This window comes from Bombina bombina, chromosome 1 (assembly GCF_027579735.1).
Source record: "Bombina bombina isolate aBomBom1 chromosome 1, aBomBom1.pri, whole genome shotgun sequence".
Lineage (NCBI taxonomy): Eukaryota > Metazoa > Chordata > Amphibia > Anura > Bombinatoridae > Bombina > Bombina bombina.
In genome coordinates, this window is record NC_069499.1 from 389,316,298 (window position 1) to 389,339,656 (window position 23,359).

General features: G+C 40.8%; 1 protein-coding gene across 2 annotated transcripts in view; it reads left to right on the top strand.

Moving 5' to 3' along the window:
* The window catches only part of ACVR2A (activin A receptor type 2A), a 398,918-nt gene that overhangs the window by 106,040 nt on the left and 269,519 nt on the right, over positions 1-23,359 (top strand). For both annotated transcript variants that reach the window (XM_053698276.1, XM_053698277.1), the window contains exon 2: positions 2,510-2,717. In XM_053698276.1, the coding sequence (XP_053554251.1) occupies positions 2,510-2,717 (208 nt within the window). The remainder of the gene's footprint in view (positions 1-2,509; positions 2,718-23,359) is intronic.

Below are 23,359 nucleotides of genomic sequence, written 5' to 3' on the forward strand. Positions count from 1 at the left end.
GTGTTTCCTCCGTTTGACTCGAGCAATCACCTGAGGGAGGAGAGCAAACAGGAGAGGGCTTTGGTGATCCTCATCGCTCCTGCGTGGCCTCGCAGAACGTGGTATGCCGATCTGGTGGACATGTCATCCCTGCCACCGTGGAAGCGTCCACTGAGGCAGGATCTTCTCATTCAGGGACCCTTCCATCATCCGAATCTAATTTCTCTGCAGCTGACTGCCTGGAGATTGAACGCTTGACTTTATCTAAGTGAGGGTTCTCTGATTCGGTCATTGATACCTTGATTCAGGCACGTAAGCCTGTTACTAGAAAGATTTACCATAAGATATGGCGGAAATATCTTTATTGGTGCGAATCCAAGAGCTACTCATGGAGTAGGGTTAGGATTCCTAGGATTTTATCCTTTCTCCAAGAAGGATTGGAGAAGGGGTTATCAGCAAGTTCCTTAAAGGGACAGATTTCTGCTTTGTCTATTTTGCTTCACAAGCGTCTGGCAGATGTTCCAGACGTTCAACCCTTTTCAGGCGGAATCAGGCCTGTGTTTAGACCAATTGCTCCTCCTTGAAGTTTAAATGTAGTTCTTAATGTTCTTTAAGGGGTTCCATTTGAATCTATGCATTCCATAGATATTAAGTTATTATCTTGGAAAGTTTTATTTTTGGTTGCTATTTCTTCTGCTCGCAGTTTCTGAGCTTTCGGCATTACAATGTGATTGTCCTTATCTTTATTTTCCATTCGGATAAGGTTGTTTCTAGCAAAAATATTAATCAGGAAATTGTTGTTCCTTCCTTGTGTCCTACTCCTAACCCTTCTTCTAAGAAGGAGCGTCTGTTACATAATTTGGACGTAGTCTGTGCCTTGAAGTTCTACTTGCAGGCGACTAAAGATTTTCGTCAATCATCTTCATTATTTGTTTTTGCTGGGAAACGTAGGGGTCAGAAAGCTACGGCTACCTCTTTCTTTTTGGCTTAAGAGTATCATCCGTGTTGCATATGAGACTGCTGGACAGCAGCCTCCTTAAAGAATTACGGCTCATTCCACTAGGGCTGTGGCTTCCTCCTGGGCATTTAAAAATGATGCTTCTGTTAAACAGATTTGCAAGGCTGCAACTTGGTCGTCTCTTCACACTTTTTCCAAATTTGATACTTTTGCCTCGTCCAAGGCTGTTTTTGGGAGAAAGGTTCTTCAAGCAGTGGTGCCTTCCGTTTAGGTTCCTGTCTTGTCCCTCCCTTTCATCCGTGTCCTATAGCTTTGGTATTGTATCCCATAAGTAAGGATGAAATCCGTGGACTCGTCATATCTTGTAAAAGAAAAGGAAATTTATGCTTACCTGATAAATTTATTTATTTTACGATATGACGAGTCCACGGCCCACCCTGTCATTTTTTAAAACAGGTTTTTATTTTTTGTTAAACTTCAGTCACCTCTGCTCCTTGACATTTCCTTTCTCTTCCTAACTTCGGTCGAATGACTGGGTTGAGGGGGAAGGGAAGAGCTATTTATGCAGCTCTGCTGTGGAGCTCTTTGCCGCCTCCTGCTGACCAGGAGGCGATATCCCATAAGTAAGGATGAAATCCGTGGACTCGTCATATCGTAAAATAAATAAATTTATCAGGTAAGCATAAATTTCCTTTTTTTTTTTTTTTTTTTAAAGTTTGGTTTTTAGAATGTTTGGATTTTGTCTGTACTGCAGACATGTGCACACTCCTCAACTTACCTTCCTGCTTTTCAACAAAGGATAACAAAATGATGAATATTTGATAATAGAAGTAAATTAAAAAGTTGTTTAAAATTGTATGTTCTATCTGAATCATGAAAGAAAAAAAATAATCTGGGTTTTAGGTCCCTTTTAAAGTTAATGTAAATTTTCACGAATGAAAGCCCTGTTTTTAAAAATTGTATTAAAAACAGGGGCTCTTTCATTCATGAAAGTTTACATTGCAGCCATTTTTTTTTAATACTTACCTTTTCTTCCTTGCAAGCGTTGAACACTGGAGCAGCGATTCCCCAATGTTTTATTTGGGGGGGAAAGCCGTCATTGGAGGAGGCCGGATTCGTCATTTCTGACTTAAGAAGAGAGGACCTGGTAGGGGGAGTTGCTTCTCCAGTGTTCCACGCTTGGAAGGAAAGGTAAGTATTTTTTAAAAAAAAATGGCTGCAATGTAAACTTTTATGAATAGTATTTTTAAAAACATGGCTTTAATTCGTGAAAATATACATTCACTTTAAGGCAAGGGATTGGTGAAGTTTGCCGCAAATGAGATTTGTTTGTTTTGTTTTCAAGTTTTAGACTCGGCTGGTGGTCTATAGCAAGGCAACAGAATGGCTTGTGATTACAAGGCGTTTACTGTCCCTATATTTTCCATACATAATCAGACTCCAATGATAAAGATGCTGAAATAATCTGTTTTTTGTTCTTGTTGCTGTTGTATGTGTTTGTTTATATGAAAATAGAAGAGCTTATATATTTTATCAATATTGTATTGATGTTTGTGCTTCTGCAAAATTCAGGTGCCATTCTTGGACGATCAGATACACAGAAATGCGTTTTCTACAATGCAAACTGGGAGAAAGAGGAGACAAAACGCAGTGGAATTGAAAGCTGCAGTGGGGATAACGATAAAAGGCGACACTGCTTTGCTACATGGAAAAATGTCTCTGGGTCTATTGAAATTGTTAAGCAAGGTTGTTGGTTGGATGACATCAACTGCTATGACAGGTTAGATATACAATACATACTGTTTAAAACGTTATGTCACACAACTTTTATTTTTTTCACTCTTGTTTTTGTCATTTAAATCAAGTTTATTGGCATGACAGATTATAAAGAAGTGATGCCAAAGCATATTGCATAGAGTAGAGGGAGTATGTGATAAAGTGGGAATCTTCCAGGCTCTCTATAATTGTGTATAAAAAAGTATAAGGGGATATCTGTCATTTAGGGATTTTTATTAGTTTGTGGCATTTTATAATGCATTCAGCATGTCTCTTGCATCTTGCCTTTTCTTCTTAAAACGGGTAGAGTCCACAGCTTCATTAATTAATTTTTGGAAATACAGAACCTGGCCACCAGGAGGAGGCAAAGACACCCCAGCCAAAGGCTTAAATACCTCCCCCACTTTCCTCATCCCCCAGTCATTCTTTGCCTTTCGTCACAGGAGGTTGGCAGAGAAGTGTCAGTAGACTACGGAGTAGTCTCTTATGGAGGATAGTACTCTTCAAAATGGGTATGGAGTTTTAAGTAGTCTTGTCAGTCTCTCATTGAGAGCATGGATGAAAGTTAGAGTCCGGAGATGCAGGGAGAGTCTTTCTGTGAAACCATCCCGACTCACATTAACAGCTGCATAAGCAATCGGCGTTGACGAGTATCGCTGCCTGCTTTCTTCACTCAAGTCAATGTCAGAAGCAACACTACTATCTATCAAACTTGACGGACCGTGTTACTGTTCCATGGCATAGATTCCAGTAAGATTGTTTTATTTTACTTTCATTGTGGATGTAATGTAAATGATAGAAGACAGGTTCTCAGTGGGACTCCTTTATCTTTATGGAATCCAGGGTTAATATCTCCTGAGGGGGGTTATTAAACAGTGGGGGACTTTAATCATATTTATGTGATTCTGTCTGCTTATGTGTAGAAATGTTGTAGGAAGATAGATGGCGCTGGTCTGTAAAATTATTTTTTCTCTGATAATGAAGAGAAAAAAAAGGGCTTGAGGTGTATATAGCTACCAGATAAATATGGGTGCAGTATACTCACTCCATATGCTGCAGCAGTTCAGCTCCAAGAACGTATGTCTCCAAAGTAGGATGTGTGGTGTTCCTGTGAAGCCTGTTATTTGGCTGTAAATAGATGGAGACTCCAATGACAAATAATCCAGTGTGCCTAGGATAAACAAAGTAGTAACTTACTCCTTAAAAACAGGAAATCCGGCTTGATACAGCGAAGAAAGAAGTCAGCAGTCTTTCAACTTTCATAAAAAATGTTTTTTAATAGCTCAACGCGTTTCGATGTTTAAAAGTCTTTATCAAGAGCAAAATTTAAAAACAGAAATAAAAAAGTGGTAAAGACAAATGACTGAGTAGAAATGCTGAGGCTCATGGCTATTACGGAACGTACAATTGGCGCACCTCATGACTGGGTGTGGTCACGTTTTCATTCTCCATTTCTGTATCATTACGAGTGGTGGTGGAGAGGACCTGTTTCTCTACTTATCTGGGTCATAGGAGGTGGTGAGTGCCCCAGCCATTGGGGGTGTGAGGTGCCAGTTATTTTTGTCCAAATTTGTCTGTTCAAGTTATAGAGGATTCTGATTTTTCTGAGGAGGATTTCTGAGTCCGATTCTGTTTTCTGCTTAGATTGTATGGAGGCCCACGTAATGCAACCCAATCATTTTATGTTCCGTATGCCATAATAGTGCTCTTTTCTCCCTCTGGGGAGAGATTGGAGTCTACCTCTGAGGATTCTGTGTCCCGTGAGGCGCATTCCCTGGAATTATCTGTTCCTACGCAAGCAGTTGTCCCAAATTCCGTTACCCCTTCTCTGGAAGGAGGTTACTTTCCACCAGAGGTTGATTCTCGGTTGCACATGGCTATATTGTTGGCGCATTTACAGCTTCTTGAGGACCAGCAAAGAGCTTATCATTGTCCTCTTTATCTGGCGGGTCTTTCCTCTAGGGGAGCCCTCTGTGGCTTCAGGGGGACAGCCGTCAGGATCGGGGCCTTCAGATGCCCCGCTGGAGATAAGTTTTGCCTTTGGAGTCAGTCTGACGTGCCTGCATGTATTGCTGCGACAGGTACTGGAGGCTTGGGAGGATTTTAGTCTTCATTTGCCTCCGGATCCTCAGTCTTCTGATTCTAATGGTGAACAGCGCTAGATGTGGATCATACTCCTGTCTGTCTTTTGCTTGTGTATCTAATCCCGGTCTGAGCTCTCTTCCCTGACAGGCTGGCCCTGTCAGTGTTTCTTTTTCTTTCTTGGCGCTCACCTGCGGGTGTGGCCTACTTCTTCTTTTGATCTGATTAGGATTAGAGCTCGAGACTGTTGTAGACCTTTCCTTTTCGGAAACTTTTTCCTTCTCTGGGATTTTTGATACTAGAGATTTTCTGGTTGCGATGGTTGTTACTTCCGGCAGAAGTTGCATTAAAAAAAAAAAAAAAAGGGTTAAGAGACAAAGTTTAAGTTTCAGAGCTTATTTATTTGTCATTGTCTGTTTTTGTTTAGTCTAGACCTGCTAGGCTTTAGAACTTTCAGTTAGCCCTTGAACAGTTCGGTTGTACCCTGGTCAGCAGGCTGGTCCTGGTTTGGTACTAGTTCACTCTGGTCTTTTGGGGTTATATCAGACATTTTGTGTCCTTAACAACAGGCTGGTCCTGTTTGGGTACTAAGTTTGCTTACCTCCTTGTTACGAGGTTGTTTTTCTTGTTTCTACAAGTTATTGGAGGCCCTTCTATCCTAGATATCAGGTTGGTCCCAATTTATTTTGTCTTGCTGGGGCGCCCGATGTTGGTCGTACTCGATACTAAGTGTTTTTGTCCCTGCATAGCTTACAGGGTTGCTATAGCAGTATATTTGTAGTTCCTGAGGTACAGGAGCTAGACTCCTCCCTTCCGAGGGGGGAGGATCAGATGACTGCTTGGAGATCTCCAGTACCTGGTGTAGGGGGCGATTATTCCCCCTATTGGTACTCCTTGTGAATTGGATTGTCTGAGTTTAAGATCTGTTTTCGCCAGTGTTTCTCTCGTCTTTTTTTTAGGATCGCCATGCTTTTCGCTTCCCCTTGCCTTTTGGGGTAGGTCTTTTTTGGTCATCTGGTTGCGGAGACTCAGTTCTTAGGGACCGTTTTTTGTCCTTGCAGTATCCCCCTTTTTTGATCCTATATATTGGGGGATCTGGGGGATTGTTATGCAGTCTCTCTTGCCGTCTACCAATAGGAGTTTTTAGGATGCTCGTTCATATGTTAATTTTCTTGAGCTGTAGATTTTCTGAGGGTTGATCCAGATTAGATCTTTAGAAACTCTCTTATTTTCTCAATCATGGAGTTCTGATCCATGATTGGATCAGTCCTTCCTTAGTCTTTGGACTTTGTGGGTGTTGTCTTAGAGGCCTTTTTGGGGCTGAGTGGGCAGCCACTAGGATACATCTTGTGAGATCAGAGTTCAAGACCCCTTGAAGGGTATGGAAATTTTCAATTCCTAATAAACTTTAGGGTTGTTCCGCAAGGTCTTGATCCGGCACCTGGTTTTTGGGGTGTGGTTTTTTAACCTTGTCTTTGACTCTAGTGTGTGTATGGGGGGGGGGTGAGTTGGTCCGCCTTGCTTTCTGAGTTCTTTTTTCTTTCATGTAATTGGCAAGAGTCCATGAGCTAGTGACATATGGGATATACAATCCTACCAGGAGGGGCAAAGTTTCCCAAACCTCAAAATGCCTATAAATACACCCCTCACCACACCCACAATTCAGTTTTTCAAACTTTGCCTCCTATGGAGGTGGTGAAGTAAGTTTGTGCTAAGATTTCTACGTTGATATGCGCTTCTCAGCATTGTTGAAGCCCGATTCCTCTCAGAGTACAGCGAATGTCAGAGGGACGTGAAGGGAGTATCACCTATTGAATACGATGATTTCCCTGGGTCTTTTTTATGGGTTCTCTGTTATCGGTCGTAGAGATTCATCTCCTACCTCCCTTTTCAGATCGACTATATACTCTCAAATTTACCATTGCCTCTACTAAAGAACTGTTTTAGTACTGGTTTGGCTATCTGCTATATGTGGATGGGTGTCTTTTTGGTAAGTATGTTTTTATTACTTAAGACACTCTCAGCTATGATTTGGCACTTTATGCAAAATATATAAAGTTCTAAATATATGTATTGTACTTATATTTGCCATGAGTCAGGTTCATGTATTTCCTTCTGCAGACTGTCAGTTTCATATTTGGGAATATAAACACTTTAAGAAATTTGTTTCTATCCTGGGGTTTAGTCTTTTTCAATTTTGACTACTTTTGCATTTGCGGGTATTAGGCCCGCGGGTGCGTCAAATGTTAGACTTTATTGCGTCATTTTTGGCGCGGGAAATTACGTTTTTTGACGCAACTTCGTCATTTCCGGCGTCATACGTGACGTCGAGACCTTTCACACGGCGGCGTCAGTGACGCAAGTGTCATTTCCGGTCATTTTTGGCGCCAAAAAAGTTTACGTTACGTTGTGCTTCATACTTGGCGCCAAAGTTTTTTCATTATTTCAATACCCCATTCATGTTTGCCTCCTGCTTTCTTCTCTATCAAGAGGCCTATGCTTTTGCATTTTTTCCCATTCCTGAAACTGTCATTTAAGGAAATAGATCATTTTGCTTTATATGTTGTTTTTTCTTTTTACATTGAGCAAGATGTCCCAATCCGATCCTGTCTCTGAAGTTTCTGCTGGAACATTGCTGCCTAACATCGGTTCTACCAAAGCTAAGTGCATTTGTTGCAAAATTGTAGAAATTATTCCACCGAATGTCATATGTAATAGTTGTCATGATAAACTTTTACATGCAGATAGTGTTTCTATCAGTAATAGTACATTGCCAGTTGCAGTTCCTTCAACTTCTAATGTGCATGATATACCTGTAAATTTTAAAGAATTTGTTTCTGAATCTATTATGAAGGCTTTGTCTGCATTTCCATTTTCTAATAAACGTAAAAGGTCTTTTAAAACTTCTCATTTAGCTGATGAAATTTCAAATTACCAACAACATAATAATTCATCCTCTTCTGCTGAGGATCTATCTGAAACAGAAGATCCTTCCTCAGATATTGACACTGACAAATCTACTTATTTATTTAAAATAGAGTATATGCGTTCTTTATTGAAAGAAGTGTTAATTACTTTGGATATTGAGGTAACCAGTCCTATTGACGTTCAGTCTAATAAACGTTTAAATGCTGTTTTTAAACCTCCTGTGGTTTCCCCAGGTGTTTTTTCCCATTCCTGAGGCTATTTCTGATATGATTTCTAGGGAATGGAATAAGCCAGGTACTTCCTTTGTTCCTTCTTCAAGGTTTAAAAGATTGTATCCTTTACCAGCAAAATCTATAGAGTTTTGGGAAAAGATCCCCAAAGTTGATGGGGCTATTTCTACTCTTGCTAAACGTACCACTATTCCTATGGAAGATAGCACTTCCTTTAAGGATCCTTTAGATAGGAAGCTTGAATCTTATCTAAGGAAGGCCTATTTATATTCAGGTCATCTTCTCAGACCTGCTATTTCTTTGGGTGATATTGCGGCTGCATCAACTTTCTGGTTGGGAAACTTAGCGCAACATGAATTGGATTCTGACGTATCTAGCATTGTTCGCTTACTGCAACATGCTAATCATTTTATTTGTGATGCCATTTTTGATATTATCAGAATTGATGTTAGATCCATGTCTTTAGCTGTATTAGTTAGAAGAGCTTTGTGGCTTAAATCTTGGAATGCTGATATGACATCTAAATCTAGATTACTATCTTTCTTTCCAAGGTAATAATTTATTTGGTTCTCAGTTGGATTCTATTATTTCAACTATTACTGGAGGAAAAGGAGTTTTTTTTGCCTCAGGATAAAAAACCTAAGGGTAAATCTAAGGCTTCTAACCGGTTTCGTTCCTTTCGTCAGAATAAGGAACAAAAACTCAATCCTCCTTCCAAGGAATCTGCTTCCAGTTGGAAGCCTTCCTCAAATTGGAATAAATCCAAGCCATTTAGGAAACCAAAGTCTGCCCCTAAGTCCGCATGAAGGTGCGGCCCTCATTCCAGCTCAGCTGGTAGGGGGCAGATTAAGGTTTTTCAAGGATTTTTGGATAAAATCTGTCCAAAATCATTGGATTCAGAGCATTCTCTATCAACGGTTTCAAATAGGATTCAAAGTAAGACCTCCTGTGAGAAGATTTTTTTTTCTCTCACACATTCCTGTAAATCCAGTAAAAGCTCAGGCTTTTCTGAAGTGTGTTTCAGACCTGGAGTCTTCAGGGGTAATCATGCCAGTTCCTCTTCAGGAACAAGGTTTGGGGTTTTATTCAAACCTATTCATTGTACCAAAGAAAGATAATTTATTCAGACCAGTTCTGGATCTGAAAATTTTGAATCGTTATGTAAGAGTACCAACTTTCAAGATGGTGACTATAAGGACTATTCTGCCTTTTGTTCAGCAAGGACATATGTCCACAATAGACTTGCAGGATGCATACCTTCATATTCCGATTCATCCAGAACACTATCAGTTTCTGAGATTCTCTTTTCTAGACAAGCATTACCAATTTGTTGCTCTTCCATTTGGCCTAGCAACAGCTCCAATAATCTTTTCAAAGGTTCTGGGTGCCCTACTATCTGTAATCGGAGAACAGGCTATTGCGGTGTTTCCTTATTTGGACAATATCTTGGTATTAGCTCAGTCTTTACATACTGCAGAATCTCACACGAATCAACTAGTGTTGTTTCTTCGGAAACATGGTTGGAGGATCAATTTACCAAAAAGTTTCTTGATTCCTCAGACAAGGTTCACCTTTTTAGGTTTCCAGATAGATTCAGTGTCCATGACTCTGTCTCTAACAGACAAGAGACGTTTAAAATTGGTTGCAGCCGGCCGGCGCCTTCAGTCTCAGTCATTCCCTTCAGTGGCTATGTGCATGGAAGTTTTAGGTCTCATGACTGCAGCATCGGACGCAATCCCCTATGCTCGTTTTCACATGAGACCTCTACAGCTTTGTATGCTGAATCAATGGTGCAGGGATTATGCAAAGATATCACAATTAATATCCTTGAATCCCAATGTACGACACTCTCTGACATGGTGGATAGATCACCATCGTTTGGTTCAAGGTGCTTCTTTTGTTCGCCCAACCTGGACTGTGATCACAACAGATGCGAGTCTTTCAGGTTGGGGAGCCGTTTGGGGTCTCTGACAGCACAAGGGGTTTGGAAATCTCAAGAGGCGAGATTACCAATAAATATTTTTGAACTTCGTGCAATTCTCAGGGCTCTTCAGTTCTGGCCTCTACTAAAGAGAGAACCGTTCATTTGTTTTCAGACAGACAATATCACAACTGTGGCTTATGTCAATCATCAGGGTGGGACTCACAATCCCCAAGCAATGAAAGAAGTATCTCGGATACTTGCTTGGGCGGAATCCAGCTCCTGTCTAATCTCTGCAGTGCATATCCCAGGTGTAGACAATTGGGAGGCGGATTATCTCAGCCGCCAGACTTTACATCCAGGGGAGTGGTCTCTCCATCCAGATGTGTTTTCTCAGATTGTTCAGATGTGGGGGCTTCCAGAGATAGATCTCATGGCCTCTCATCTAAACAAGAAACTTCCCAGATACCTGTCCAGGGATGTTCAGGCGGAAGCAGTGGATGCGCTGACACTTCCTTGGTGTTATCAACCTGCTTACATCTTCCCGCCTCTAGTTCTTCTTCCAAGAGTGATTTCCAAAATCATCATGGAACAGTCTTTTGTGTTGCTGGTGGCTCCAGCATGGCCACACAGGTTTTGGTATGCGGATCTGGTTCGGATGTCCAGTTGCCTGCCTTGGCCACTTCCGTTACGGCCGGACCTACTATCTCAAGGTCCTTTTTTCCATCAGGATCTCAAATCATTAAATTTGAAGGTATGGAAATTGAACGCTTCGTTCTAAGTCATAAAGGTTTCTCTGATTCAGTGATTAATACTATGTTACAAGCTCGTAAATCTGTCTCTAGGAAGATTTATTATAGAGTTTGGAAGGCTTACATTTCATGGTGTTCTTCTCATAAATTTTCCTGGCATTCTTTTAGAATTCCTAGAATTTTGCAGTTTCTTCTGGATGGTCTGGATAAGGGTTTGTCTGCAAGTTCCTTGAAAGGACAAATCTCCGCTCTTTCTGTTTTTTTTTACAGAAAAATGCTATACTTCCTGATATACACTGTTTTGTACAGGCTTTAGTTCGTATTAAGCCTGTCATTAAGTCAATTTCTCCTCCTTGGAGTCTTAATTTGGTTCTGAGGGCTTTACAGGCTCCTCCCTTTGAACCTATGCATTCTTTGGACATTAAACTAATTTCCTGGAAAGTGTTGTTCCTTTTGGCTATCTCTTCTGCTAGAAGAGTTTCTGAGCTATCTGCTCTTTCTTGTGAGTCTCCTTTTCTGATTTTTCATCAGGATAAGGCAGTTTTGCGGACTTCTTTTCAATTTTTATCTAAGGTTGTGAATTCTAACAACATTAGTAGAGAAATTGTTGTCCCTTCTTTATGTCCTAATCCTAAGAATTCTTTGGAGAGATCCTTATATTCTTTGGATGTGGTAAGAGCTTTGAAATATGTGGAAGCTACTTAAAATTTCAGGAAGACTTCTAGTCTATTTGTTTTATTTTCTGGTCCTAGGAAAGGTCAGAAAGCTTCTGCTCTTTCCTTGGCTTCTTGGTTGAAACTTTTGATTCATCAAGCTTATTTGGAGTCGGGTCAAACCCCGCCTCAGAGAATTACAGCTCATTCTATCTACTAGATCAGTCTCTAATTCATGGGCTTTTAAGAATGAAGCTTCAGTCGATCAGATTTGCAAAGCAGCCACTTGGTCCTCTTTGCATACATTTACTAAATTCTACCATTTTGATGTATTTGCTTCTTCGGAAGCAGTTTTTGGTAGAAAAGTTCTTCAGGCAGCTGTTTCAGTTTGATTCTTCTGCTTTATGATTTAAGTTTTTTTCTTTCAAAAGTGAAAATAAAACTTATTTTTGGGTTGTGGATTATTTTCCCAGCGGAATATGGCTGTTTTTGTTTTAGTCCCTCCCTCTCTAGTGACTCTTTAGTGGAAGACTCCACATCTTGGGTATTTATTATCCCATATGTCACTAGCTCATGGACTCTTGCCAATTACATGAAAGAAAACATAATTTATGTAAGAACTTAACTGATAAATTCATTTCTTTCATATTGGCAAGAGTCCATGAGGCCCACCCTTTTTATGGTGGTTATGATTTTTTTGTATAAAGCACAATTATTTCCAAATTTCCTTTTGTTGATGCTTTCTACTCCTTTCTTTATCACCCCACTGCTTGGCTATTCGTTAAACTGAATTGTGGGTGTGGTGAGGGGTGTATTTATAGGCATTTTGAGGTTTGGGAAACTTTGCCCCTCCTGGTAAGATTGTATATCCCATATGTCACTAGCTCATGGACTCTTGCCAATATGAAAGAAATGAATTGATCAGGTAAGTTCTTACATAAATTATGTTTTTTCTTGTTCTTTTCCAGGAATGTCCCGGTTCAAGTTGCTAGCTACTTGGTTGGCTAGTTACTAGGGTTTGACGTTTAGTCTGACTGCCTATCCGATGGAAGCCCGCGGCTTTCGTTTGTGTTGTAAACGGAGGTTACTATTCCTTTCCTTTTCTGCTCCCGGGGTTTCTTTCTGTCCTACGGGTGTTCAGTTCTTTGTGCTAGCTCACTGTCTATAGTATGGTAGTCTTGTTCTACCTTTTGTCCTTCTGGGACTTCTGTTCTGGTTAAGGCTCCTTTTGGATCCATGTAAGAGGTGGAATTTTTCCTTTTCTTTGCTCTCCTCCGTCGATAGAGTATTTTCTATGGGACTTTGTCCTCTTGCAGCCTGGAAGCTTCTCTTTTTCGAGGTGTGTTAGGGGCTTCTCTCTCTGTTTTGTCCTTGTCTCTTCGGGGATTGTTTCTGGAGGTTCTTTCAGACCTTAACTGATTCTTCCCTTTCTGTTAGGGAGAATGTGGTGTGGGGGGGTTGGTTTGTTGTAATCCCTTGCCATTGTTCATGGAGAGGTGTTTATGTGGGTGCCTCTAGTGAGTGGAACTTTTGTCTCCTCAGAGGTTTTTGTGCTCAGTGGAGTCCAGAATTTAGTGATCTCTAATTGGTATCCGTATGGTTCTAATTGTTGGGCAGTTACGTTGTCCTCTTTCCATTTTTTTGTTCTTCTGTTGATGTAGTTTTTTAACGGGTTGTGTCAAGCTGTGGTGCAATTAGATTGGGCCGCATTTTTTATTCCGCCCGTTTGCATTCAGTGTCCTCTCTAAGCTTAGGCTTTGATTTGCCAAAAGTAATGACTACAGCTGTGGACTCTCCCTTTTATAAGAAGAAAAACTTATTATGCTTACCTAATAATTTTCTTTTCTTCTGTACGGGGAGAGTCCACAGCGCCCCGCCCGTTTTTTTGGGGGTTTTTTGTGGACGGCCTTAAATTCTTTTTTATTTGTCGTTCTGGCACAATTTTTCACCCTGATATTTCTCCTACTGTTACTTGTTCCCTTGGCAGAATGACTGGGGGATGAGGGAAGTGGGGGAGGTGTTTAAGCCTTTGGCTGGGGTATCTTTGCCTCCTCCTGGTGGCCAGGTTCTGTATTGCCCAAACGTAATGAATGTAACTGTGGACTCATCCCGTACACAAGAAAAGAAAATTATCAGGTAAGCATAATTTAAGTTTCTCTTATGTCTGCCCCTCTCTTCTCTCTCTTCTGTCTGCCTTTCTTTGTGTGTGTCTCTACAGAAAGATATATGGTTTGTGTGTAAATAATATGCAGTTTATATTTCCAAAATGTTTTTTTTATTGCTTCTAACTATTTTTCACATATTTCAAATGTTTTTTGGCTTTGAAACTAACAGAGCATTTTTATGTGTAGCCAGTCCATGGGCTATAAATTCAAAAGAGACTCCCAGCAAACAAATTGTAGAATATTATATAACACCATTTTTTAGATGCAGCCAAGAAAAAATAAGAAAGCTGCATGATGATCTACCTTCATATCTGAGAAGAATTTTGAAATTTAATATTGCAGATTTATTTTGTAAAATAATTATATAGCTTTCTTTTTTTTTTTTTTACTGATTTGCCTGTCACCCAGAAAAAAAGGATCTATGCTAACCAATCTCTAATCTTAATCTGGTTTTGAGGGTTTTACAGGCTCTTCCTTTGGTTCCAGTGGTTCCTAGACTTTTTCAGTTTACTGCCCACTTGGATCTGGAGTTGATTTATTTGCTTTCAGCGTAGTTGTGTTCCCTCTGATTTTTTTTTTTTTTTTTTTTTTTTTAAATAATTTTTTATTGAGGTTTTCAAAATATACATAGAATAATAAGGCTTAAACATTCCAAAAATATGTTCCTTTTGGGTCAACCAAAGCAGATGCATTTCCAACAACATGTAAATTGTCAACATTTGTAGTATGGAGTGATATATGAGAAATCACACTAATTTATAGTGAAGTCAGCTGATGGAGAGTGTCATAAAAATAAGTTTTACCATGAAGGATAGTTAAAAGATAATATTGAGCCTATGTAAAGGAAACCTCATTTCTTATAGTATAAATTCTCTTGTGGTGACTATATAATGCTATGTAGTATAGAATAGTATATAGAAGGTTAGGGGTAATCAGCGGGCAAGAGCCGCTCTAAGTAGGGGAAGGGGAGGTGAAGGGTGGGGAGGGCGGGCGTTCTAATTGTTGATATAGTTAGTAGGTATTGGGGGTTAGCATCGAGAACCTGATGACATGAGTATGTTGGTAGACTGGGCAGATATAATTATAGCGTAGTATGAGATATAATAAGTAGTAATTAAGTAGGACACTCCTGGGTTTTTCGTTTAACTTAAGGTGTGTGGGTCATCTTGATATATAAAAAGACAGGCAAATAAAGGTGTAACCACAGAGTATGTAAGACCAGACAAATTTGACTTCGGCAAGACTTATCTTAGTGAGCAAGAGGATATTCTGCTATGTGGAGGAGCAACAAATAGTTAATGAGACATGCATTAAACCTGACTAGTATGTGTCTCGTAGTAAGCAGAATAGCATCCACATGTAAGTTCAGTAATGGTCAATTGTATACTATTTAACCCAGAATATATGACAAGGATGCAGATATAGAACCAACCTTAAAAAAGAGTAGGACATACGGTGTAGGTGGATATATTTAAACTATTGGAGATACACCTTTATAGAGTAATTTGCACATAATCAAAATATGAAAGATCAGACTAAGAAGCACGCTAAATGAACCTAGGGGTTGACTTAAGTGTCTTTCTACCCTACTAAAATACATAGGTGAATAATTATAACATATGTCTGAAGTTCCATATAAGATATACATACAAATATATCAACAAGTAATGATAAGGGCTAATAAAGCACCCAAAGAACTCGTAACCTGAGAATAGTTACGAAGATTGTAGTAAGAATGTGATGGGAGTGTAGCTGACGAGAGTTGTGGGTAGTAGAAGCCGGGACCACAGATACATAACTCACACCTGCACATATACTGAGGATGGGACTAATATAAAAGCTATTTATAATATAATAAAATTATACTGTGTTGCTGCAATTTGAGTGGGAGATCAGCTCTCTGATGTGTAATGTAGACAGCTTAGAAATATTACCATATCTAGGGTGCATGTAAACCTAAAGACAGGATAATCTGCAAATACACACGTCATACAATAGTTTTAGTCATTAGTTATTCAGTTTAGGAAAGGAGATTCTAAACTACAATCCAAACTATTAAAGTATATAGAACATGAATTTGCAAACTCTAAACTTGTGGGTGAATGCAAGTTAACTATTTCTACATGCAGAGCTAAGTTTTGGTAGGTAAAAGGAGAGGTAGTGATCTAAATATATGTGTAATAGCTTTCCTCCTGTCACCATTCAAGAAGACTATCCCTGCTCTGTCTCATATGCAACCCTTAGCGTATTCAAGATAGGGCTTTTCAACCTCATGTTCTGTAGGTTTAGGATAGGACCAGCCTAGGCAACATGTAGGTACATAGATATATCGTCCTAAATACACAGGCTAAAAGTAGATTAGCATTACTAAAGGTAACTAACATCAGTGAAAAACGCAACTCACGCTAAATTAAACAGATATATATCAGGCAACTAACAAGCATAGTGGGTTGGACACCCTCATCAAACATAATTGTTCTCATTAAGGTGCCTTAATCTTAAAGTCCTGTAACGTTAGTCCAGGCTGCAATGACTAAGTCTAAGCGCTGGGAATTCCTGTAAGGAAAAATGAGTAAAATTACCCAACGCCTATTTTTGTAATGTTCGTAGGTATGTCTCTTAACAGTAGTGCTTGTGGAGGAACATTAAGTTGATGTCTAACAGACCCCATTACCGTATCCTGGGGTTTTAGTGGTAGCCGGCAGCTAACTGAGCCAAGCGGTGTTTTCATCCGTAGTTCCGGTACAGTGAGCTGGTAGATCAGAGGACCCCATATGTCTCTGGGCTTAAGTGGCTGTACGAGTGTTCCAGGTGTTACAAGCGTAGCGGAGAGATCCGAAGGAACCTTCCTCTGCTCCATCAGACCGACCACTTCTTCTGGTAATACAGTAGCAAAACGGCTGGAGGTAATTACAGTGCTGGGCAGCGTTGTGTCAGAACATCTCCCAGTAATTGCTTTAACAACAGTGTGTTGCGTTTCTTGAAGTCGCTCCGCTGGTGTCTCTTCTCTTGCGGTATGGGTGCAGAAGCTATCTGTGCTTGTGCGTAGTGAATGTATGTTGCTTAATAACTGATTGTATCTAAGATCCATCAACTGCCCCAAGCGTTTGAGAAGTACTACCGCCATAGTGAGATCTTCCTCTAAAGCCTCCTGCTCACATTCTGGTAGGTTACGGCTTGATATTAGAGACATTGTGAGGGCCACTGATGTTCTCTCTAGTGGGTGTCAAGTCTGAATAGTCGAGTAGGTCTACAGCCTGATTGTTACCGAAGTAGTAGTCGGAGTGTAGATGGCGCGTGTTAGGCCTCCGTCAAATATCTAACAGTCTGTACTCACTCCCCCGGGTAGCAGCGTATCAGTAAGAGAGTATATTTCCATTGGGGAAGTTTTAGAAGACAGATTACATGCTTGTACTGAGTAAATTGTACAGATTTCAGTAGATAATTGTTAAATTAGGGAATCATCCTTCTGAGCGTTAGTTTGTTCCGTCCACCATGGCTGCCTCTTGGCCACGCCCCCCTGTTCCCTCTGATTTTAAAGAGCACTGTGCACAATTTTTATTTTTTTTTCTTTTCTCCAACATTGGTGTGTCCGGTCCATGGCGTCATCCTTACTTGTGGGATATTCTCTTCCCCAACAGGAAATGGCAAAGAGTCCCAGCAAAGCTGGTCACATGATCCCTCCTAGGCTCCGCCCACCCCAGTCATTCTCTTTGCCGTTGCACAGGCAACATCTCCACGGAGATGGTTAAGAGTTTTTTGGTGTTTAAATGTAGTTTTTTATTCTTCTATCAAGTGTTTGTTATTTTAAAATAGTGCTGGTATGTACTATTTACTCTGAAACAGAAAAAGATTTCTGTTTGTAAGAGGAAGATGATTTTAGCAGACAGTAACTAAAATCGATTGCTGTTTCCACACAGGACTGTTGAGATGAAGTAACTTCAGTTGGGGGAAACAGTTAGCAGACTTTTCTGCTTAAGGTATGACTAGCCATATTTCTAACAAGACCATGTAATGCTGGAAGGCTGTCATTTCCCCTCATGGGGACCGGTAAGCCCTTTTCTTAGTCAAACATAGAAGAATAAAGGGCTTAAAAAAGGGCTTAAAAACTGGTAGACATTTTTATGGGCTAAAACGATTGCTTTATTGGGGCATATTATGCAGATTCTAGCTAATAATTGGCATTATAATCTTGGGGAACGTTTAAAAAACGGCAGGCACTGTGTTGGACACCTTTTTTAGTCTGGGGGCCTTTCTAGTTATAGACTGAGCCTCATTTTCGCGCCATTACTGCGCAGTTGTTTTTGGAGAGCAAGGCATGCAGATGCATGTGTGAGGATCTAAGAATCACTAAAAAAGCTTCTAGAAGGCGTCATTTGGTATCGTATTCCCCTCTGGGCTTGGTTGGGTCTCGGCAAAGCATATAGCTGGGACTGTATAGGGGTCAAATTTAAAAACGGCTCCGGTTCCGTTATTTTAAGGGTCAAAGCTCTGAAATTTGGTGTGCAATACTTTTAATGCTTTAAGACACTGTGGTGAAATTTTGGTAATTTTTGAACAATTCCTTCATACTTTTTCACATATTCAGTAATAAAGTGTTTTCAGTTTGAAATTTAAAGAGACAGTAACGGTTTTATTTTAAAACGTTTTTTGTGCTTTGTTGACAAGTTTAAGCCTGTTTAACATGTCTGTACCATCAGATAAGCTATGTTCTATATGTATGAAAGCCAATGTGTCTCCCCATTTAAATTTATGTGATAATTGTGCCATAGTGTCCAAACAAAGTAAGGACAGTAATGCCACAGATAATGATATTGCCCAAGATGATTCCTCAAATGAGGGGAGTAAACATGATACTACATCATCCCCTACTGTGTCTACACCAGTTTTGCCCACACAGGAGGCCCCTAGTACATCTAGTGCGCCAATACTTATTACCATGCAACAATTAACGGCTGTAATGGATAACTCCATAGCAAATCTTTTATCCAAAATGCCTACTTATCAGAGAAAGCGCGATTGCTCTGTTTTAAACACTGAAGAGCAAGAGGGCGCTGATGATAACTGTTCTGACATACCCTCACACCAATCTCAAGGGGCCATGAGGGAGGTTTTGTCTGATGGAGAAATCTCAGATTCAGGAAAAATTTCTCATCAAGCTGAACCTGATGTTGTGACATTTAAATTTAAATTAGAACATCTCCGCGCACTGCTTAAGGAGGTGTTATCTACTCTGGATGATTGTGACAATTTGGTCATTCCAGAGAAATTATGTAAGATGGACAAGTTCCTAGAGGTTCCGGTGCCCCCCGACGCTTTTCCTATACCCAAGCGGGTGGCGGACATAGTATATAAAGAGTGGGAAAAGCCCGGCATACCTTTTGTTCCCCCCCTTATATTTAAGAAATTATTTCCTATAGTCGACCCCAGAAAGGACTTATGGCAGACAGTCCCCAAGGTCGAGGGGGCGGTTTCTACTCTAAACAAACGCACTACTATTCCTATCGAAGATAGTTGTGCTTTCAAAGATCCTATGGATAAAATATTAGAGGGTTTGCTTAAAAAGATTTTTGTACAGCAAGGTTACCTTCTACAACCAATCTCATGCATTGTTCCTGTCACTACGGCAGTGTGTTTCTGGTTCGAGGAACTAGAAAAGTCGCTCAGTAGAGAATCTTCGTATGAGGAGGTTATGGACAGAGTTCAAGCACTTAAATTGGCTAACTCTTTTGTTTTAGATGCCGCTTTGCAATTAGCTAGATTAGCGGCGAAAAATTCAGGGTTTGCTATTGTGGCTCGCAGAGCGCTTTGGCTAAAGTCTTGGTCAGCGGATGTGTCTTCCAAGACAAAATTGCTTAACATTCCTTTCAAAGGTAAAACATTATTTGGACCAGATTTGAAAGAGATTATTTCAGACATCACTGGGGGAAAGGGCCACGCCCTCCCACACGATAGGTCTTTTAAGGCTAAAAATAAGCCTAATTTTCGTCCCTTTCGCAGAAACGGACCAGCCTCTAATTCTGCATCCTCTAAGCAAGAGGGTAATACTTCACAACCCAAACCAGCCTGGAAACCAATGCAAGGCTGGAACAAGGGTAAGCAGGTCAAGAAGCCTACCACTGCTACCAAAACAGCATGAAGGGATAGCCCCCGATCCGGGACCGGATCTAGTGGGGGGCAGACTCTCTTTGCTCAGGCTTGGGCAAGAGATGTTCAGGATCCTTGGGCACTAGAAATAGTTTCTCAAGGTTATCTCCTGGAATTCAAGGAACTACCCCCAAGGGGAAGGTTCCACAGGTCTCACTTATCCTCAAACCAAAGAGACAGGCATTCTTACATTGTGTAGAAGACCTGTTAAAGATGGGAGTGATACATCCAGTTCCAATAAGAGAACAAGGAATGGGATTTTATTCCAATCTGTTCATAGTTCCCAAAAAAGAGGGAACATTCAGACCAATTTTGGATCTGAAGATCCTAAACAAATTTCTCAAGGTACCATCGTTCAAAATGGAAACTATTCGAACGATTCTACCCACCATCCAGGAAAGTCAATTTATGACTACCGTGGATTTAAAGGATGCGTACCTACATATTCCTATCCACAAGGAACATCATCAGTTCCTAAGGTTCGCTTTTCTGGACAAGCATTACCAGTTTGTGGCACTTCCATTCGGATTAGCCACTGCTCCAAGGATTTTCACAAAGGTACTAGGGTCCCTTCTAGCGGTTCTAAGACCAAGGGGCATTGCAGTAGTACCTTACTTGGACGACATTCTAATTCAAGCGTCGTCCCTGTCAAAAGCAAAGGCTCATACGGACATCGTCCTAGCCTTTCTCAGATCTCACGGATGGAAGGTGAACAAAGAAAAAAGTTCTCTGTCCCCGTCAACAAGAGTTCCCTTCTTGGGAACAATAATAGATTCCTTAGAAATGAGTATTTTTCTGACAGAGGTCAGAAAGTCAAAACTTCTAAGCTCTTGTCAAGTTCTTCATTCTGTTCCTCGTCCTTCCATAGCGCAGTGCATGGAAGTAATAGGATTGATGGTTGCAACAATGGACATAGTTCCTTTTGCACGAATTCATCTAAGACCATTACAACTGTGCATGCTCAAACAGTGGAATGGGGATTATACAGACTTGTCTCCGATGATTCAAGTAGATCAAAAGACCAGAGATTCACTCCGTTGGTGGCTGACCCTGGACAATCTGTCACAGGGAATGAGCTTCCGCAGACCAGAGTGGGTCATTGTCACGACCGACGCCAGTCTAGTGGGCTGGGGCGCGGTCTGGGAATCCCTGAAAGCTCAGGGTCCTATGGTCTCGGGAAGAGTCTCTTCTCCCGATAAACATTCTGGAACTGAGAGCGATATTCAATGCTCTCAGAGCTTGGCCTCAACTAGCAAAGGCCAAATTCATAAGGTTTCAATCAGACAACATGACGACCGTTGCATATATCAATCATCAGGGGGGAACAAGGAGTTCCCTGGCGATGAAAGATGTGACCAAGATAATTCAATGGGCGGAGGATCACTCCTGCCACTTGTCTGCGATCCACATCCCAGGAGTGGAAAATTGGGAAGCGGATTTTCTGAGTCGTCAGACATTCCATCCGGGGGAGTGGGAACTCCATCCGGAAATCTTTGCCCAAATAACTCAATTATGGGGCATTCCAGACATGGATCTGATGGCGTCTCGTCAGAACTTCAAGGTTCCTTGCTACGGGTCTAGATCCAGGGATCCCAAGGCGACTCTAGTAGATGCACTAGTAGCACCTTGGACTTTCAACCTAGCTTATGTATTCCCACCGTTTCCTCTCATTCCCAGGCTGGTAGCCAGGATCAATCAGGAGAGGGCCTCGGTGATCTTGATAGCTCCTGCGTGGCCACGCAGGACTTGGTATGCAGACCTGGTGAATATGTCATCGGCTCCACCATGGAAGCTACCTTTGAGACAGGACCTTCTTGTTCAGGGTCCATTCGAACATCCGAATCTGGTTTCCCTCCAACTGACGGCTTGGAGATTGAACGCTTGATTCTATCAAAGCGTGGGTTTTCAGATTCTGTAATAGATACTCTGATTCAGGCTAGAAAGCCTGTAACTAGAAAAATTTACCATAAAATATGGAAAAAATATATCTGTTGGTGTGAATCCAAAGGATTCCCATGGAACAAGATAAAAATTCCTAAGATTCTATCCTTTCTACAAGAAGGTTTGGAGAAAGGATTATCTGCAAGTTCTCTAAAGGGACAGATCTCTGCTTTATCTGTTTTACTTCACAAAATACTGGCAGCTGTACCAGATGTTCAAGCATTTGTTCAGGCTCTGGTTAGGATCAAGCCTGTTTACAGACCTTTGACTCCTCCCTGGAATCTAAATCTAGTTCTTTCAGTTCTTCAAGGGGTTCCGTTTGAACCTTTACATTCCATAGATATTAAGTTACTATCTTGGAAAGTTTTGTTTTTAGTTGCAATTTCTTCTGCTAGAAGAGTTTCAGAGTTATCTGCTCTGCAGTGTTCTCCGCCCTATCTGGTGTTCCATGCAGATAAGGTGGTTTTGCGTACTAAGCCTGGTTTTCTTCCAAAGGTTGTTTCTAACAAGAATATTAACCAGGAGATAGTTGTACCTTCTTTGTGTCCGAATCCAGTTTCAAAGAAGGAACGTTTGTTACACAATTTGGACGTAGTCCGTGCTCTAAAATTCTATTTAGAGGCTACTAAAGATTTCAGACAAACATCTTCCTTGTTTGTTGTTTATTCTGGTAAAAGGAGAGGTCAAAAAGCGACTTCTATCTCTCTTTCCTTTTGGCTTAAAAGCATTATCCGATTGGCTTATGAGACTGCCGGACGACAGCCTCCTGAAAGAATCACAGCTCACTCCACTAGGGCTGTGGCTTCCACATGGGCCTTCAAGAACGAGGCTTCTGTTGACCAGATATGTAAGGCAGCGACTTGGTCTTCACTGCACACTTTTGCCAAATTTTACAAATTTGATACTTTTGCTTCTTCGGAGGCTATTTTTGGGAGAAAGGTTTTGCAAGCTGTGGTTCCTTCCGTTTAGGTGACCTGATTTGCTCCCTCCCTTCATCCGTGTCCTAAAGCTTTGGTATTGGTTCCCACAAGTAAGGATGACGCCGTGGACCGGACACACCAATGTTGGAGAAAACAGAATTGATGCTTACCTGATAAATTACTTTCTCCAACGGTGTGTCCGGTCCACGGCCCGCCCTGGTTTTTTAATCAGGTCTGATGAATTATTTTCTCTAACTACAGTCACCACGGTATCATATGGTTTCTCCTATATATATTTCCTCCTGTCCGTCGGTCGAATGACTGGGGTGGGCGGAGCCTAGGAGGGATCATGTGACCAGCTTTGCTGGGACTCTTTGCCATTTCCTGTTGGGGAAGATAATATCCCACAATTAAGGATGACGCCGTGGACCGGACACACCGTTGGAGAAAGTAATTTATCAGGTAAGCATAAATTCTGTTTTTTTTTTTTGTTTTTTTTTACGTGTGCAATTTTTGGCCAAGTGTATAAAATGTGTGTACTCTTTTTATTCTTTAGTGTAGACAAACCTGCAAAGGGAAGAACACATACACAAACTTGCAAATACACATTCACAGACTTGAATATCTAATTTGCATATCTTACCCAGAATTCTATTGTGCATTGGTAACATTGTATATGGAGTATTTCTGGGGAAAAGTAAGCGTGGAATCTTGCCTAGGTGTGCTAATTTCCTATGCAAATATTTGTATTGGTTTAATTGGGGAGCAAAAGAGCTGAATGCCCTTTTAAGGGCAATGCCCATACAAATGCCCTTTTCAGGGCAATGGATAGTTTAAGTTTTTTTAGTGTTAAGTTTATTTATTTTGGGGAGTTGTGGGTTTTACTGTTAGGGGGGACTTAAAATTT